Source organism: Hesperophylax consimilis, chromosome 5 (genome assembly GCF_061612785.1).
Source record: "Hesperophylax consimilis isolate HC1 chromosome 5, BYU_Hcon_1.0, whole genome shotgun sequence".
NCBI lineage: Eukaryota > Metazoa > Arthropoda > Insecta > Trichoptera > Limnephilidae > Hesperophylax > Hesperophylax consimilis.
The window spans coordinates 4,190,425-4,210,289 of NC_142840.1; the positions used below are offsets into that span (position 1 = coordinate 4,190,425).

At 33.7% G+C, this 19,865-nt stretch overlaps 1 protein-coding gene across 1 annotated transcript in view; it reads left to right on the forward strand.

Annotated features, from left to right (window-relative positions):
• The window catches only part of LOC149423440 (uncharacterized), a 172,166-nt gene that overhangs the window by 87,749 nt on the left and 64,552 nt on the right, over positions 1–19,865 (forward strand). Inside the window, exons 3-4 of the mRNA XM_089631968.1 lie at positions 7,724–8,437; positions 13,703–13,860. Coding sequence (XP_089488094.1) covers positions 7,724–8,437; positions 13,703–13,860 — 872 coding nt within the window. The remainder of the gene's footprint in view (positions 1–7,723; positions 8,438–13,702; positions 13,861–19,865) is intronic.

The following is a 19,865-nucleotide window of genomic DNA, read 5'->3' on the forward strand; positions in this document are numbered from 1 at the left end:
GAGGTGCGGTCTGTCGGTCAACAGGGAGACTACTGCAGCTGCCGTGCGTATCTTATTAAAGAAGGGATTGACTGGACTTGCTGGATACCAGAGAGTGGTTTATTTACACCCCGGTCTCAACTGCCAACAGCCAACGGCTGGAATTTTGAACTGCGCAATGCGAGATATAACCTTACTGAATATTGGATTTTATTATTTTCATAGACCGTGAAGACAATATTATATTTCCTCATAACATTACTTAGCGTTCTATTATTGCTGACAGTATATTGGCAGCTAATGACACCATGTTACTCCATAGCGGCGCCAGTACCTACCGAAATTTGCTTCTAACTGGCTAGATATATTTTTTAAATATTTAAGGAACTTCAGAACGCGTGTTTCTTTACAAATGTCAAATATTTAACATGTAATTGGAGATAATTTCATTACCTTGCAAACAAATACTGTAAACTTATCGATATATTTGGTGTTAATAACTTTGTGAGTTTCAAAAGGCAACTAATTTTAGACATATTTGCTAGTTATTAACGTGTATTATTTATTAGCTTTAAAAAAAGGTCTTGCTTTCATACTTTGATTTACTTCACCATATTATTTTCTAATTACCTTATGAGTAAATTATATTTAGCTATTTTATCCATGTACATGTTACACTTACATACATATACTGTCAACTTACTATGTAAAAGCCAGATAGGGCGTTAATGAATAATAATAATAATTAATAAATAATTTTCATTAAGAGAAAAAAAAATATAATAAAAAATGTTACATTTTCTAACGGCACAAAGGCAAAAAAAAACAAATTTTAAATATGTTTTTGGCACGAAAGTTTCCTCGTCAAAATTAACGTTTTTTACTGGCAAACCTGTCTCTTGGAAATATAAATACAATATTTTGGTCACAGTGAGGTCACAGGTAAATTTGGTATTTCAGTATGAAATCGGGTCTTAATTTCAAGTCTCAATTTTTTGGGTCCGGTCGCCTGCAAACTGAAATGAATCTTACGGTCGGTTAAAATTGAGGGGCCGAGTGGTCGTTTTTTGCCCGCAGACCTCCCGGTAATCCTGTCCCGGTAAGACAAGAGGTGAACCCCACACAAGAGGCCTTGAAAAAATAATTTCGCTCAGGATCTATGTCATTTTTGGAGATGCAGTGTGGGGGGTCTTTTTAAGAAAAGGAAGGAGATGAAGTTCTGGGAAGGAAAATGGTATGAGGGTTGGGTAGGAATCCAGGGGTCAGTGTGTCTAGGAGTGAGGGATGTATGAATCGATGTAAGACGATGGGTCGAAGGAGACCAGCTGGAGAGGTCAAAGGGTCTCCCGAAGCTGTCCTCTCCCGATTAGGCCAAGCACGCAGCAATTGACCGATATATTCGTATTTTATTTTTCTGTTTCATGTTTCGTTTAGATTTATCAGTTCTATCTTCCACAATAATATGTTTAAGTTTTACCAAATAGAGATTTCGACGTAAGTAATATTCACCTAAATATTTATCTCAAAACTTTTCAGAAAACAATCGCCAAGCTAAGTTTTATAGTTTGTTGGCATATCGTAGATAAGTTGGTGACCTTCTCTATTATCATGCAACCTTGGATATGAACCAATTTCACCATTATACCGAGAAAGGTCGTCGCTTCAGGGGAGACAGATGCTATCAGAAGTGAGAGAAGTTAAGAAGATAGTTTGTGGAAAATGAGGGTTATAATATATCCGTGGAAGAATGAGAGATTTTGCGAGTCATCGAACAAAGACAATGGCTGGCTGAATGAAAGCTTTAAGGATAATCGTTTAGGTCTGCCAATGAACGTCTGGCTTAAATATCTTTAAAGATATCCCACTCGTCTCTGTTTTCCTCGGAGGGTAGTTTAATTTGGCAAAAGAACGATATTTCTCTATAATTTCTTTTCTCCAAGGAAAAAAGCAATTAAAAATATATCTGGCTCTATAAGGACATCTAGAGGACTGTGTAATACTGCTAAAGCGTTAGGCTTGTTTTATGAGAATACTACACGGCCAATAATTCTTGGTCATAAAAGTAATTTCTTTAGATTAATTAATGTGATTAAACCCAAAAGGTAAAATGACGGAACGAGGTAGTAACCTAAAATAATAAATGTTTTATGGGTAGCATAATTGAGTCATCGAATTGCAAAACCCGTTCTGGAATTTTCTTCGGAAATCTGTAAATCTGGAAATGTCACAAAAAACACTTTGAAAATAAAAAAATGATGTTTTACGCAAAATATCACCATAATTATACATTATTCCTTTGATATTTAACGAAAGATATGAATATTTTGTTTATTTTAATTTTAAAAGAAAGATAAACATTCCCGGGTTACTAATAACCTTGACAATATTTGCAAATCTCAAACTACACCCACAGAAAGCGGAAAATATTGCTTGTATTGTGATGGAGGACTTATCCAGCCGAGGAATGGAAGTTTCTACGCCTGGGTAGGACCCAAATGCGATGCTAATACAGCTACTGACCTAATAATTTATTTTAAATATTAAATTAAATTAAAAATTATTTTTATTTATTTTAAATTTACGCATTTTTGTGATTGTATCAGAGCCAGCAAAAAATTCATGTCGATGACTCAATTGTGTTTGAAATTACTAGCATATTTTTATATTAAACAGAAATCATATCTCTACCCTACAACCATTGAAGTATATTAGATTTATTTTGTTTACTTCGAATATAATATATTAGTATTATCACTAATCAGAAATTACTTAATGAAAGCACTTAATGGAAACCTGCCACTACTTAGGATTTGTGCGCAAAGTGTTGGGAAGGAGCAAAAAGCTTCGAGCGCGTCTAATTACAGGAGCAATTTAAAGCCAAAAAATCCCTTTAATACTATTAGGGTCGATGACGGAGCTCAGCATAATAGCTCTCAGTATCCGGTGTTAGAGGGTTAAATCAAAACTAAACGCAAAAAACCACACAATTAACTCGTGCATCACTTCCACATAACATATAACCACACCATTCACCACAATCTACACGTCTGCCCTCAAGATGGACACTACACTGAACGCTGTCTAAGGTATTGGCTTAAGGCCCCGTAGTAAGCGTTCACAGATGGTTTGAAAGGGAGATATGTAAATACGAATGTTAGATGGAGCGCGTTTATATTAAAAAAAACGATAACAACTAAGCAAACATTGTGAAAATATTTAATAAAACACGACTCCTTTAAAGACATTAAAAGTTACACAGTGCATCTTTTCATGCCTATAACGTATTAAATAACAGCACTAAACGTGTTTTTAATAATTTTCGGTGCTAACTTTTCGATTTTTTTTTATCGAGGGATTTTCATATAATTAAAGTTTCGTCATAGCAAAAGCATTTTTACTATCTTCAAAAATAACCCCATTTTTGGAACTTTAAAACTCAAAGAGTTAAAGAGAAACTTGTTTAAAATTAGTAGAAGCTGATAATGCGGAGGCTACAATGAGAAAAAAACACGGTATAATATCCCAAATACAATTACGGCATTATAAAAAGGTACCATGTATTAAATATTCAATAAGTTTTATAGATATATTCGAATATCCCTAACTTATTTTATCGGTGCTTGGAAATAACCTAACTTTTAAGGGATTCCCAATAAATATATTTTTAGAATCTACATTCTAAGAATAATTTATTTGGAATACGGAGAAATATTAAAGACCTTCTTCGAAAGGATATTCAGTTCAGCATTCAATATTATTATTCGCGAATTTTCACAGTTAAACAATCTTTTAAATTAGTCATAATGTCAATTTCAACAAGTTTAATTAGTAAAATATATTAAAATTGAATCGAGTTCATTAAAATTATAATTGTGTCCTATAAATCTAAATTATTAGTAACTAAACTAAGCTTTTCAAAAAAAAATTGTATTCGCTTAAGTAAAGCGCTATGTTAATTTATTAATAGTTTTGTGAACAGTAGACCTCGCGTTCAAAAATAATGTTTATAATTAATATTAATATGATTTTTTCATATTTAAATGGAAACCAATATTTCCTCTGAAATCATTTGAAGGCACATAAGTACCTACTTACATATTTATAAACCGTATATTTTATGAAGTTTTAATAAAATTTTATTTGAGGAATTGTTCGACTTGTCCAAAGAAACGTCACCACTTCAATTACAATTCTTATTTCGATCTTTCTTCGGGCAGGTAGGTACCTATCATTATATAGACAAAACGCCATTAAGTCCAAATAAACACGACGTTTTTACGTTCTATAAAATAATCTTGACTAAACACTTAAAACTGCGAACATTTCAAAAAGGAACTTACAAACAGATGAAATGCAAAACAGTTGAGTTAAAACAAGGCTTTGCTCAGTCAACTAATTTGCACAGACCCGTTACAATTCACGGGATATTCTGAATTCTTGACAAATCAGTTCCAGTTTTGAAAATGTCGATTAAAATAACTTCTTAACATGAACAGTTGTATTTTTTAAATGACACTTAAATTCAAATTAAATTTCAGTTCACTAAACCAAAATTAGGTAGGACACACAAAAAACCGATTTATCTAATCATGTTTTCATAAAACTTAGCAACCATGATTAGATTTCCCTATTTTTTTATAATGCCTGCATGGAGAATAATTAAAATGTCCGTTCATTCGGAATGAGTCATTTATGATAGAGAATTCGGTAGTCACATGGCGAAAGGGGCCATTTACACTTTATTCCGTTTTCAAGGTTTATTCCAAAAAATTTTTAAAGCTCTTATCTCGGATATGGTATAAGGATATCTTTGTCAGTAAGCCTACAATAAATGTTAGTAAAGAGACTTCCGCAATTGACTGAATTGAAATGTGGGAGAAAATAGAAAATTTCCAATGTGGGAGTCGGGTTTGGGTTCCGCTGAATCTGGAACCATTTATTGGATAATCAACAGCTCTGCCAAAGGTCACCTCAAATTATACACTACGTTTGGTAACATAGCAGGGGTGCTTGGGTTCATCGGGTGAGGTGAGTTCACGATGCGGCTGACTGATTGGGAGAGGTTGGTTTGAGGAAACCCTTTGTCCTGTCCAACTGGTTTCTTGACCCAACGACTTGCACCGCAGCGTGAAGGATATATTTATTCGTCACTCCTGGACAAACTGATCCCTACATTTCTACCCAACCCTCATACCATTTACCTACCCAGAATTACCTCTCCTTTATTTCCTTAAAAACACCTCCTAACAGCATTTCAAAATATGACATAGGCGTATTTCCAACATTTGCCATCGAAAAAGATTCTTCTTTCGGACGACTTGTACAAAGAGGTCACATTTGCTATAGAAAATAACACTGTTTTTTACAAATAGTATTCTAAATAGCTCAAAATTCAAAATTGAATTCAATTAATGTGCGTTTTGTTTTGAATTAATAAAGACATAATTACGTATTCAAAAATATTCATTGATAAATACATAATATAGTAAACGATTGACGGCCTTCGTGGTCGAAGGGTAAGGTTCTCGACTAGCAAGCTAATTTGATCTGATTAATTTGTCTTATTTCACAAATTACTGATTTAAAATAATATGTATTGTACAGTAAGTGGAAGATACTCATTAGTGTAAGACCACCATTAAAAATTGAAAAATTTCTTGAAATGGATTTGGCCGTGTTTGGTGGTCAGATCTGAAGAGTCTGGTACTTTCCTACCTTCCTCTTCCATCTCCATCTCCTTCCCCGTACCTTCAATATAGCAAAACACCATAGCATCACTTACTCCAGATAGTTGGCAGCATTTCGGACTCTTTTGCTCAGCGTTGTGAGGCAGGTTAAGGTAGAGGCTGTATGAATGCTGGTCTTGAAGAGGCCCGGATTATATAATGAAGGAAAAACAGGTGCGGGTAACTTGTTCTACATAAGAGCCATCTTACCCAAAAAAGAGTCGAAGAAACGGGCCGTTCTCATGAAGCCAACATCAACTGTGAATGGGTGTTCCGCTCGTGTACGTCGAGTTCCATGCACGTACACCGGTGCACCTGGAATCAGTTCTGATAGCTCCTTAGAGCAGGCACTATTAAAATACCTGAAGTACAGACTCAGCATGCCCATATTGCGTCAACGGACCGCCTTCCTTTGCAGTGAATTGTGTGACTTCACTCCAGAGGTGGCTCCTAATTTCAATTGTTGGGCGTTCTTTAGATTTGTATAAGGTTAACAGCTGGTTACTATTGAAGAATCTGTTACTCCTATACAAGACGCCCAGTTTCTTGGAAGCCAGTTTTACTTGGACTTCTATAGAGCTCCGTTGCTTGAGCCGGTCTGATAGGTATACTTACTCCAGGCAGTTCAATGGAGTCGTTATTGGGGAGGGTGCTTCCATCCAATAGCACCAGACAGTCATTAATCTCAGTCAAGATTGTTATAAATCACGTTTTATTTGATTTCTCATTTCTTCTTAATGATACCATGCCGTAATGTATAATAAAAATTATAACAACCATGTGAATAGTAATCAATTAATAGAATTCCGAATAGGAATTAATAATAAAGTAAGTTTCGTAAGAAGCGATTACCTTGTGTTTAGGCATTATTTGTTTAAATGTAACAAACGCTTTGTATATAACCAAGAACATTTATTATTTAACATATCGACCGGTTTCATTTAAACAGTGCTTCAGCGGGGTATAATAATAACTCTGTTAATAAATAAAATAATTATGATTACATCCTGGGGTAGCTTTTCACGAAAAAATATATTATTATTATTCACATCTTTGTTACAATTTTTATTTTACATTAGACACAGGTTTGTGTCTAATGTAAAATAAAAATTAAAAAAAATAAAGTTATAATTTCATTGTTTTATTTGAACCTTGAAGAAGTTTCTTTAAGCAAAACGACACATTTGAAAAATTACAAAATAAATAATGACATAAGGGCCCATTAGCGATATTTATCAAAAAACTTTACAACATTAAATAATAAACACTTTTTTTGAAGCCCTAATGTATAAAACTTTAGAGGCTTTATAAATTAGAAACGAGAAAATTGGCCTAATATGTCTATTGGATGATTTGATCAAAATTTTATTTTTGCTCTCCTGAACAATATTGAAATATACAGATGGTTCCTTTTGCCTTAGAACGACCGAATTTATTCCAAGAAATTTACCGGGCACTGACAAAATATTCCATCAATATCTTCGGGTAAAGTTTTTTGACGACAGGTGGCCCCATTTTTTCAGTTTTTGTTCAGCCCCAGAGTAAAGTGGGTACCGAAGAAGTTTAAAAATACTTCCAACTGATATAAAAAAAGAATCCGTGAAAAAGTTTGTATCTAACATTCAGAATCTTTATTATTTTATTTACTATCAGGGTTGCGATAAAATACTTTCAATGCAATTGGTTTTTGAAAACTGAAGAATTCCGATTAATCGCTTATAATGAATTTTGCTTAAAATGAAAAAGCATACAATAGAAACCAAAAGTTACATCATCAGAACAAAAATAGTATCTCATCTTATAATGTTATTTACACATTACAATACAAAAACAGAAACCTTCTTTAAAAAGCTTATACATTTCCCATATATACCCACCTCTGCATGGTAAACATGGATATATAATAATATATTATTTATTAATGACTTTAACGTAACGATATTGATATCAATAAATCATTTTTGCGTTCTTTCATTAAAATCTTGGTTAAAGCTAAAAAACATTTTTCTTTGTTTCAGACACAAAATCATCTCTCGCAGCAATGGGGAACTTCCCACCAGCACCAAGTCTGATAGACCAGCACAACAGAACGCATCTCACACTAGACGACGAACTTATTTACGTAACCAACGGGATACCTAGTCGGGACCAGGCGATCACTTACAACACTTTGGACCAAAATCAGATGACGATGCAACCTTTATCTCCGCACAACCTTCAGCCGCAAGTTGATCCCACTGCGGTGTACATTATTAAGACGAGTCTCCAAGACGAATCGGATTTTGCGACTGCGCCAAGTTTGTTCAAAGTCAACGATGAGTTTGAAAACGGTCCTAGATTGTTAGATAGAGATTACGCGAGTACAGAACCCACGTGGTACGACGACGAACAATCTAAATCTCATAGTTTTACTAGAGGCGGGGTCCGAAGTTTGCACGGAGAAATAAGCCTAGATAACGCACCCTCAGACACAATGCGGCAGAGGTTCCAAATAGTAAAAGACGATCTGGAGATAGCGGCCGGTTCAGAAGACGATGTCAGATCACAGAGTTTCGTGATACAAGACCCGGCGGCAGGGGAGACTTATCCCCAGTCGCATGGAGGAATGCGCGATGACGCGTACAGACAAGTGTCGGGGGAGAAGCAGGAGCACGGGGTGACGGCCTCTACCGTGGCGCTGGTGTGGGGCGAAGTGGGTCGGGGGCTGGTGGCGGCTACGGAGGACTACAAGGGTGAGTACTGAGTACGCCACAATATTAACCGAAACCTTGCTCTTACTGAGGTCATCTTGTTGATAATATTTCCAATCGATTGCATATAGTTACCATTTGCCAGATGACAGCACTTAATAGAATGCTGTATACATTATTTTGGCAAGTGTGTTATAAACATTATTGCCCTCTCACTTTTCTGATTTTTAATCTGAAAAGTTCCGTTTTTTTTTTTAAATTGTGGTTGGAACCTTTCTTTTCACGGAGATATACATTTTAATTATTCGATCGGTAACTTCTAGATTTGAATATAAAGTGTTGTATTTTCTCTTTCTAACACCTTTCATATCATATTTATCACAATGACAGTAAATGAGACCCAACGATTTTTATAAGACAATGTTACCTGTTCCCAAAAGCCAATAAATTAGCTAGAGAGGTTACAATACAAAATAATTTAACATTGGTAATACTGTATAATTTGAAAAAAATCTGTGATTTTTGAAATCGTTCTGATTTCGAGCCTTTTCTTTCTGTGCAAAAACGGGATAATCGTTTGATAGATTCCTCTTTTTTAATTGATAATGTTTTGACCGGTCGGTGGCTGAGTTGTCCCACCCAGGCGTAGCGTGTTCAATTCCTCGGCTGGCTAAGTCCTCCATCACAACACAAGCAACATTTTCCATTTACTGTGATTGTTGTAGGAGATTTTCAAATATTGTCAGGTTATTCGTAATCCGGGAATGTTTATCTTTCTCTAAAAAAACATAAATAATGAAATAAATTGTAATATTGTATATTTTAATCAGTTTGTAATATAAACGTCAAGAATCCATAGTATATTGGCAAAAATGTTTTGCGCTTGTAACAAAAACGGTTGTTATCATCTCCTTTTGAAACAAAGGCAGCAGTTTGTTTGGGTTCAATTAACCATTTATTTTGAGTGAACGTCACATATTCGAAGAATTAGTAACTTTCCCCGACATTTTTTACGGGAATCAGCAAAAAACATCCATGTAAATCAAAGGCATACATAGCCAAAAAAGATAAACCACCATTATATTAAAGGAAAATGTCAAAATATGGCATTTATAGATTTATTTGAATTTATTAACAATATTTTTATTGTATGGATCTGGATTGAGTCAGCTGGGCCATATATTTTTGCAATAAGACCCAAGTAAATATTGTTTTTTTTTTAAATTTTATAACAAAAATAATCTTTATTTATAGTTATTAGGTACCGAGGTAGACATAAGCGAATCAAAAAATGCTTCGCAACATATTCTGAAGCCTACATCATCGTGGGCATCTCGATTTTCGAAGTAAAAGATTAATTTTGGATAGAATCTTTAACAAAATTAACATTCATTATCGACATAGGAAAAAATATAAACCACTCAAAATATCTCGTTCTCGCTGACGATATAAAACTTTTCGAAGCTTTTAAAAGTAAGATGAATTTCATTCATCTCCAGAATGACCTTGGCGCGATTTTCAAAACAAATCTCTTTTTCAAATCCCACGTATCTGACATTGTCTGCCGCTCCAACAAAATGCTTAGATATTTTTCTTCATAATGCGAGATCATTTACTATCGGAATCGCAATACGAAGAACAAATGAAGCCTTTATTCGCAGTAAACAAAAAAACACCGTATCTTAGAAATATGAAAGTACAATAGAGGTTTATGCGTTACCTATATATGAAATAATATACGTACTATCCATTATGGTAGCCATCTTTATTTTAAACAGGAATGCTCGATTTCAATACAAATATTTTTTCAAACTAATCTCTGGAACAATACTTAATCCACTTATATTGAAAGATGTTAACTTAAATGTGCCTAACACTCCTGGGAGGTCCCATGTACTCTCTTATACTCCAAAAACAAACACTTCTGAAATCAACAGAGCTACCCACCTGCTTTACGATTCTGCATTGACCATCAATATTTTTAACGTCATTTACGTAAAGTTTAGCAACTATTTTTTGACGCATGTCACAAAATAGTAAAATTGTCTTCGTGACCTTTTATTCTTACATGTAGCTCAAAATCGTAATCTTCTCAGTGATATTAGTGTATAACCGATTTATGGAGAAAATGAATTCTTTTACGAGAAGGAACAGATTAGAGATATGACCTATCAAATTTCAATAATGCAAGAGTAATCAACTACAACTATAATAAATCCAAGTTTGATTGAAGATACTAAAATGTCAGCTAATCCTTTAAAATTACGAGATGTCGCAACACTGCCAAATATCCACTTTGACGATAACTGGAGAAATATTTCCAACCTTGAAATTAATTCCCAATGCTTTGCTCGTACCTAAAGAAGAAGAAGATGATTAAATCCATGTAATTAAGGAAAAGTAGAAATCGTGTGAGATTTTTTAATGATTTACTTAATTTTTCTATTCTTTTAATGGGCACAAGTTATTTCATCATTTAAAAAAAAAATCCAATTTCTATTTGTCGGCGTAAGAAGCTTTCACAAAATGATAAATCTATAAATTGAACTTTAAGCTGTTAATATAGTTTGTATTTCTACTACAATTTTTACAATACATCTACAGTCCAGTCGATTTTTAGGCAGGCGGATTGAATGAAATGCGAAACATATAAAAAAATTATACATAAATCAATCCTCAACTTTTATTGGAACAACTCTTTCCTTAACTTTTGAAGGGTATTCATTAAGGGTAAGAAGATGATACTAATAAATCTAAATGAAACATGAAATAGAACAATACACAGAAAATAAAAAGATATCAGTCTCAAGTGGGAATCGAACCCAGGATTTATTTATTTATTTCATTTAAACGCCCCAAGGATCTCTGTATTACCGTGATAACGTCTCTATAAAGTAAATTCGACTATCGAGACATTAATATTATACGTCACCTTTATCGATCTCATATTTTAAATAAGAATTTACAATATTATCTTGCAACTATTTTTGTCCCATATCATGTTTAGATTTTTTAGTATAATTACAATGTAATACTCGTACAATACAATTATTAAAATTTTAATTTAGTGTAGTTGGCACATTTGGATATGGTACTTATTTACTACTTATGGTAACGGTGATACTTATTATATTTCAAAGTCATAATTCAAAATAAAAAGTGACAAAATACCCCCGAACAGTCACTTTCAGAAACTTTTAAACACGTCATGTTACTACAAAATTTACGATTTTTGAACATGTAATTATAAACGGACCTGCCGGACTCTCTCGACCCATTGCCTTGCACCACAGTGGGAGGGATTGATTTATACGTCCGTCACTCCTGGACACATTGATTGAAATATTATCTCTTTCCTTTCCCTAAAAAGGCCCTCCACACAGCATCCCCAAAGATAACATAGGCCCTTAGAGATTTTTTTCTCGGCGTCTCCTGTGTGGGTTAATTTAAAAAAAACATAATAATTAATCGAATTCGGATGGGTACATAACGATAAAATTATTAACGTATAAACGGAGCCCTAAAAGATGCTAACAACGTAACATTTATGGATTTTATCAAAATTTAACAAATTTTTGGCCACGTGACTGAACTAGAAGAAACGTGTTCTATATTTCTGTTGACTAATAAAATATACCAGCTGCGATTTAAATATAGTATTCACTACGAGTAAGTAAACCTTAAAATTTTAACTTGCGTTATTTTTCAGTAAATGTCCTTAGCATTCGTACATACAAAAATATGAATAGATTTGTATTTGTCAAGCCAAATTCCATTGCTTTACTGTCTGTTTACCAAACCAAAAACTGTATCCCGATGGAGACACATAATATTTTCATGCATTAAAATCGCATCAAAACAGGGACATTATGCATAGAATATTTTCTGCTAGTCAGAAGTTGATGCTATTACGATAAGTTTATGGGCTTCGTGTTCAGTATGCCAAAAAACATCAAAGAAGTCGCAAAATGTTTTTTATGTGCAATTGTTGTCATGGAAAATGATACAACAAGAAATTCTTTCTTAATGGCATTTGCATGCTTTCTGTCGGATAAGAATCTCGATCTGATAAGACAACAAATTGTATTTTTTATGGTACATTTTTCTTGCAAATAATATAAATATGTTAAGTTAAATAAAATGCATGTCTGACTCTGCTAGACAAATATATTTCAGCAACGAGTATCAATTTAATTTCCCTGAATATGAGATTCTGAACGTACGAACTCGTAAATTTCAAGTATTAGTTAGGTTCGTCGAATAATTTAGAGGGACTAGAGCTAAATTAACGCCACAAGGGAGGTTGCAATAAGACTTCACTGATAATATAATCATCATTAACTAAACAAATTCAATTTGCTCGATGTGTATTTGAAGCTTTAAGCCTTGATATAAATAATACGATTTTTTCCTTGCGTGTGGGGAGGTTAGTGCAATCTCACATATCTCATAAAGTTATACATTTCATAAGCTGTATTTTTGTGGTTTGAATGAGGATTGGACCGTCCTCCACAGGGATTGGCTCTTATCTACCGTAAACTTTTAAAATGTCTTTTATACCTTTTTTGTTTTTGGTTTGATTGAGGATAGAACCTTCTTCCCCAAGAACTAGACTCGACTCTACTAAAAACTGACCAAAATCCCGATTGGATAGGACCGACATTTATTTGGTATATTAAATGCAGTCATGTCATCCAATTCAGATAAATATGTATATGTCCAATAGTTGAAATGGTGCATTTTCCTCGACGATCGGTCTATCGGCCGAGTTTCAGCTCGATCGGATGTCAAGAAGATGATCACAAAATATAATCGAATTTCAAAAAATATTTAAAAAAATGGTGCAAATGAATATTGAGATTAGTTAAATTAATTACCAAAAAATAATTAATAAAAATTAATATTAGCAGAAAATAATTGCAATAACCTAGAAATATTAAAAAAAAGTTGACGCCAAAGAAAAATAAAAATACAGATTTTTGACCTAATTTCGAAGACGAATAATTAATAAATCTACTTAGGATATCATAATTTAATATGATTCCAAACCTTTTCACCATAACGATTAATGACTAACATTAATATATTGAGAACTTCAACAAATCCATATTGTGCCTTTACCGTTTAAATCAATTTTATTTTAATTTTCATCATAAGCGAATTTTCATCACAGCGGAGTTATTTTAGAGAGTATAATGGCAAGTGTAAAAGGCAAAGGCAAAATGTGTTTACCAGCGGATTGAGAATTTTTATAACAAAATTATGGAAACTTAACTAATTAAATATAAATGTCTCTTTTCGTCACAGGAGAGCTAGGGCGCCGCCCCCTGATATTAGGCGGCAGCAGGGGGCGAGCCCGTTCGGGGCCCTACTTCGAGGAAGACAGTCCGCCGGCTAACATCACGGCACCCTCAGGCTCCACTGTCTTCATGGACTGCCGAGTGGCTATGCTCCAGGATAAAGTGGTGAGTACACCAAAATTATCTATGTGACAAAATTATCTGGAGAAAGACCACCGTCGAAAATCTACAAGACTTAGATTAGTGATCAGTTCCACTACCCCATCTCGGTAGTTAGTCATTAACCTCCTCCCCCAACCTTGTTCATAATCAAAATGTACCTCAATCGGGTACACCATAGTCACACTGCCTCCAATCAGTAGCTGAGAACCTTGTGAAGTATGCAAACAAAAATATACATACCTACCTACATAATATGTACAGGTACAGATCATCACTCAAAACCAATCGGCGAAATTATCGCCTAAAAGCAATTCCATTTAAGCATTATCAAAGGACGTTTGACTATGATAACATTAATTTACTTATATGGGGTGTAGTAATTATTAGAGCGGTTAGTTTCTTAACCCAAGGGACACCGATTCATGGGATTCTTTTTATATTTTGTAATAATGGCAAACGTAGCACCAGGCCAAATAGGCCCCCTTCATAATGAGTTGAACCACTTAGGTCGTTAATAATAGATTGTAAATGTGAGAGTTTTGTTAAAAATTATTTGCATAACATATTGCTGCATTGGGGAAGATTAAGGTTAGGCTGATTTATTTACTGTAGGTGGTACGTACATTTTAGACATTTTATACTGGGCGAAGCGGTTAAATGACGCTTTTCCACAGGTGGGAAAAAGGAAAACTTAAGGGTTAACACGTAGACACAAATCTTTAATTTCTATTGATTTATATTATTGGACCCTAAATACCGTAATTCGTATTTTACTTGTTCTAATAATAACATCAAACCTTTGTTCAAATGAGTCCTAAATGCACATTCCGCAACCCATTGCATCAAATCGTTTTACAATGCAATGGTCTGCAGCAAAGCTAGAATAAAATTCCCCGACGCCAACTAAATGCAATTTAGTGCACATTGCTCGCTTGCCATAAATTAAGATGCCTCTAGCGGACAAAACGTGGTTACGATACAAATCAATGGGTAGATACATATTAAAAAGTCATTCGTATTGAAACAATACGTTGGATCTGAACGTTGCCGAGAAAGATCAGTGGTAAGTGCAATCGTTCTGTATTTGTTTTTTTGAAATCTTCGGTTTACGGTACAGAATAAAAGTTAAAACATGGTAAAAATTGATAATGCAAGCGTTCAAGTCACAGCAATAGCCTTCTTCCTGGTGAGTTCATGTTATCAGTTATCATCTATTCAATGCGTGTGATATGAAATTCATGCATTTAGATTCCAAAATTTCAATAAAAAAATTTTAAATAGTCGTTTTTCTGAAAAAGGGGGGGATAGCTCAGTGTTGATAGATTTGTCAAATATTATTTATTTATTTATACGACTAAAAAGGCTTTCAAATAAAAATGATATATAATGCAGTTTACAAAGGAGAATATCTGTATTATATAAGAAATAATAACAGTATGTAAATGCAATTAATTTAGATACAATCTATGAATACACAAATATAAAAACTGTGATTACAATTATAATGAATGATAATAATTTAAAAAAATCCTAAATACGAAACTATAATATTAAAACGTAACAGTAACATAAAATAAAATAGAATCTAAAACAATACTATATACGAGTACAAGATAAATCACCAAAACTGTATTACCAACGCTACTATAATTTGTAGGATTCATTCTATTAGATTACGGTATATATTACGCTTAATTTTCTAAACGGTATCAGTAAATAAATCAACTGTACCCCTAAACTTGTTGCCTAGATCAAACATACTATTGGTTAGTGAGTGTGTCTGATAGTTGCTTGTGTATGCATTACATTTTGTCATGTGTTCCTAGTCGGTATATGGAATGATAAATGAAAACTAAACTCTTATCTAATTCTTGGTACCGTTGAGCTTTCTTATTTTAGAGTATGTATAATACTTTGTTGAACAAATTCATTTGTCATAATATTATTTTGTTAGTTATTATTGAGATTTACAATTTCTCCGGTTGCGTCTTTCGCGCCTATGTTTGTTTATTGATATCATAGCATAAATAAAACTGTTACCAAATCTCCAAGTAATGCGAATCTCACAAACAGTAATGTTACAGTAAAACACATCAAAAACACTTTCGTCAATCCCATGTTCGTAACATTGACAAACCCAACTCCGTACATAATATTTGAGTACAAATTGATGGCCCGTAATAAAGGGGTAATAAATGGCTTGGCGCTCCCTCGTAGAAGTAATGGAGTAATGAAGTAAGGAAACCTTAGCTGTTGTAATAATAATATTAGTAAGTGTATCGGAAGGTCAACAGTACAAATTATAACATCACCACCCTTGGTAAATGTATAAGTAAATATAATATACTAATATGAACATCTATACCATACTAAATTGTGTCATCAACGGAGAGTTGTGATGTTCCTGTAGAGAAGTATTTAGTTTCGCCAAGGCGACATTAGACTCTAATAACGGGGGTTTGCTATGACATTTTAATTATTTTTGATAAACGTATTACTAAAATCTCAAATGTTTCTTGGAAAGTTATATTTAAACTTATATTTATATTTAAGTTTCGTAAAAATAGGACCTTCCCATTAAAATATTTTATGTAAAACGGTTTAAATACGGTTTATAAACGGTGAAAATATTATAAACAGTTTTTCAACTATAAAATTAGCGGTAAGCACCAGATTTAATTTTTCTAGATGATGAATTAGTAACTTCCCGAGAAATCCTTCTAGAAACATTTGAGATTATAGTAATACGTTCATCAGAAACAATTAAAACAAACTCCACGGAAAAATCGATATTCTAGGCTTGCTAGGACAAAGTCGATGGTAGGTAAATGTAATAAGCTGGGCCGCGAGCCGAATATTGTAATTAAATGACTTCACACTTATGTCGTTATGATTCCCAATTAATTATAGAGATCTGATAGAGCAAATTGAACCGCAGGTCTGTCCAATACACCATGGCCACGCGTCGCATATTTTTGTACACGGCTGCTTTGCTTACATCGTTAAGATTCTGGTTTTATTTTAGGGTATTATCTCATCTTAATAAACACTCATCCTTTATGGTGAGGATCATTGAGCGTAAATTATAACTGTGCATTTTCACAATGGGAATTCAACCCGCACCTTCTTATTTCCGGTCAGGTGCTCTGGACTACTGAGCAACGTCGGATTATTTCCAACCCGCCAAATAATTCAGTATATTTTGACGGCCGGCATAGTCCAGTGGTAACGCATTGGACTGCCATTCCGAAGGTCGCGGGTTCAAACCCAAATTTTATTTGATTAATTTGTGTTATTTCACAATAAATTATTTAAAATATTTAAAATAATATATAGTATATTTGCGGCACGTTCCAGAGTGGAAGATACTACCAGTATCGCCCTGGTGTAAGACCACCATTCAGAATTGAAACGTTGCTCCAAATGGCTTTAGCCGTGTTTAGTGACTAGATCTGAATAGCCAGGTACTTCCCCACCTTCCTCTTTCCCTTCCCCACTTACCTTCAGCCTCACAACATCCCCCAATTGGGGATGCCATAGTCTCACTGGCTCCAGACGGGAGCAGTTGGGACTCTTGTGAGGTATTCACTATAAAAAAAAAAAAAAAAGTATAGGCAAGTACTTCAGTCGACAATTACTGCTTATTTTATTTTTCTCACCTGTAAACAACCAAATTTATTTTTGTAGGAAAGGCTTTGTTAGTGCAGAATTTACCACTAGATGGCGTCGAGATATATTACATCTACATTTGTCGGTGAAATATTTTGACTTGTCAAAATTTTTTTTGCCATCCTTTGTGCTATGCATAAAAAACCTTGTCTTATAAAACATTAGTTCATAATTAAAAAAAGAATTGCTGTTGTTCCAAGCAAAAACGTTGCGTGATGTAGGGTCTCCATTTAGAGCGATTTCCGTTCTTGATGGTTTTGTTTGAACCATCCCCAGTTTTTTATAAATGGGATTTAAGCCAATGCGTTCCGTTCAAAAACATAGTTATGAGATACCGCATTTGAAAGTTTGGGAATTGTATTCATACAAAGCTTTTATGTTTTTTAATAAGAATTTGGGTAACCAATATGCTGCCTTAGGCACAAAAAAAAACCAAAGGGCTTAGAAGGACAAAATGATTCTTGTATAAATCTTGTTGACTATTATCATAATAAGACATGATGTTTTAAAAATGATTTCTGTTTAAGATGTTAAGTTGTGGTAACGAAAAAGGTCAAAAACATGGGTCAGTCTTCCGACCAACAAAAATATTAATTTGCGTCTTGCATTACCTGGAATTATTATTTATCAGATATAATAAAAGGGGGTCATTAAGTCTACTATTAACATTTCTATGGGCACCCGGGTCAGGTCTAGGGTTCAACCCATCTCGCCAGGGTACAGAGAGTAGTTTGCAAACCTTTTTGGGGAATATGTAACAAAATATTGTAATCGGTGGGGAATATTTAGAGGAATCCTTCGATTTCCGCTATCCTTCCCGTAATAATCTATTATGTCAGTCAAAAATAGTATGAAAACATGCTTCATGTACCTACTACTAAACTTTTATAATTATGTATTTTATTGTTTTAATGAAATACATCGTAATTGAGCTAATCCAGCATTTATTTATTTTTACTGGGTTTTACAGACGTTCGCACTTAAGTGAGAACTATCCAGTTACAAAAACTCAGTTAATTTACAGACAAAAATCTACAATTGCATAAAAATTACATACTGTGACATACAGGTAAAAATGCAATTAAATACAGTTGACGTACAATTAAAATACCAAACAAATAATAATGTAAAATTAAACATAAGCTCAGTAAAATGACAAATAATACTAGGAGAGACAACAGACACGAAAGTTACAGTGATATATAATATAATTATCTGAACATATTATTTAACAGTTGCAGAACATTTGAATTTGTACTGAATATTGACGAAAATATCTACTTCAACACACTCAATCTTATTATACATTCGACACATTTTGGTCAGAGGGCTAAAATAGGCGATTTTATTTTTTAATGTATTCAAGTGAAAAATGCTATGGTGTCTTAAACAATGGGAATAAAGGACATTTATTTAAATATTGCTAAGACATAATGTAATGAGGTATCAAGTTGACCGTTGACAATTTTATGCAAACGTATTTGGTCAGTCAATTGCCTTCTAACTTTAAGTGTATTTATCTTGAAGTATTCACGACATGCGTCGTATTATTAAAAATGGTCATGTAGTCCACATTTGAAAGATTAGAATTATTTTAACAGATTCTATAATTTTTTCATACTTGCGATAGTGTGGATAATTATAAGCATAATTATTTTATCTATTTGTATATACACAAATTGATTGGCTAGTACCAGAGTGCACAAGATACATTCTCTCGATTACGTCCTCCATCATTGTACAAGGTTGATTTTCAGGAGAAAGTAAAATTTTGTCAGGATTTTTGTAACCCAGGAATGTTTGTCTTTATTTTATGAATTGTATTTTAATAACTGTTACGACAGCAAACCAACGCACAACTTTTTGACTCGAGGAGGTCCGATCCACACGAGTCTTCGGAGGGTCTGCATGAAATGTTTATTAATGTTTAATGCGAGATTTTTTTTTTTTCTGAGGATTTTAAGGGGATTGTGTATTTTGGGCATTTTTAACGTTGCGGTTTACCGCTAACGGTCAAATTAATTCCCCGGGTTTATTTATGAAATTGGTACTAACCTACCTTTACCTCGCTACTACCCGTGATTTTTGTCTTCCTGACCCGGAACGCTAGCATGCCTTAAAAATGAAAGTCAATATTGATTTTAAAAAATATGAGTTCCTTATTATCCGATTCTACAAAGAACTAACAAAATGAAAAAAAAACGATATTCGAGCACAGGTACGTCTAATTTAACAAATAATACTATTCAAATTTATTGGAAAGTATTATTAACCCCTCAGGCTTTTTTTGTTGTTTGTTTTTGGGGTGTTATGCCGTGTTGCGCTAACCCGCTAACTCC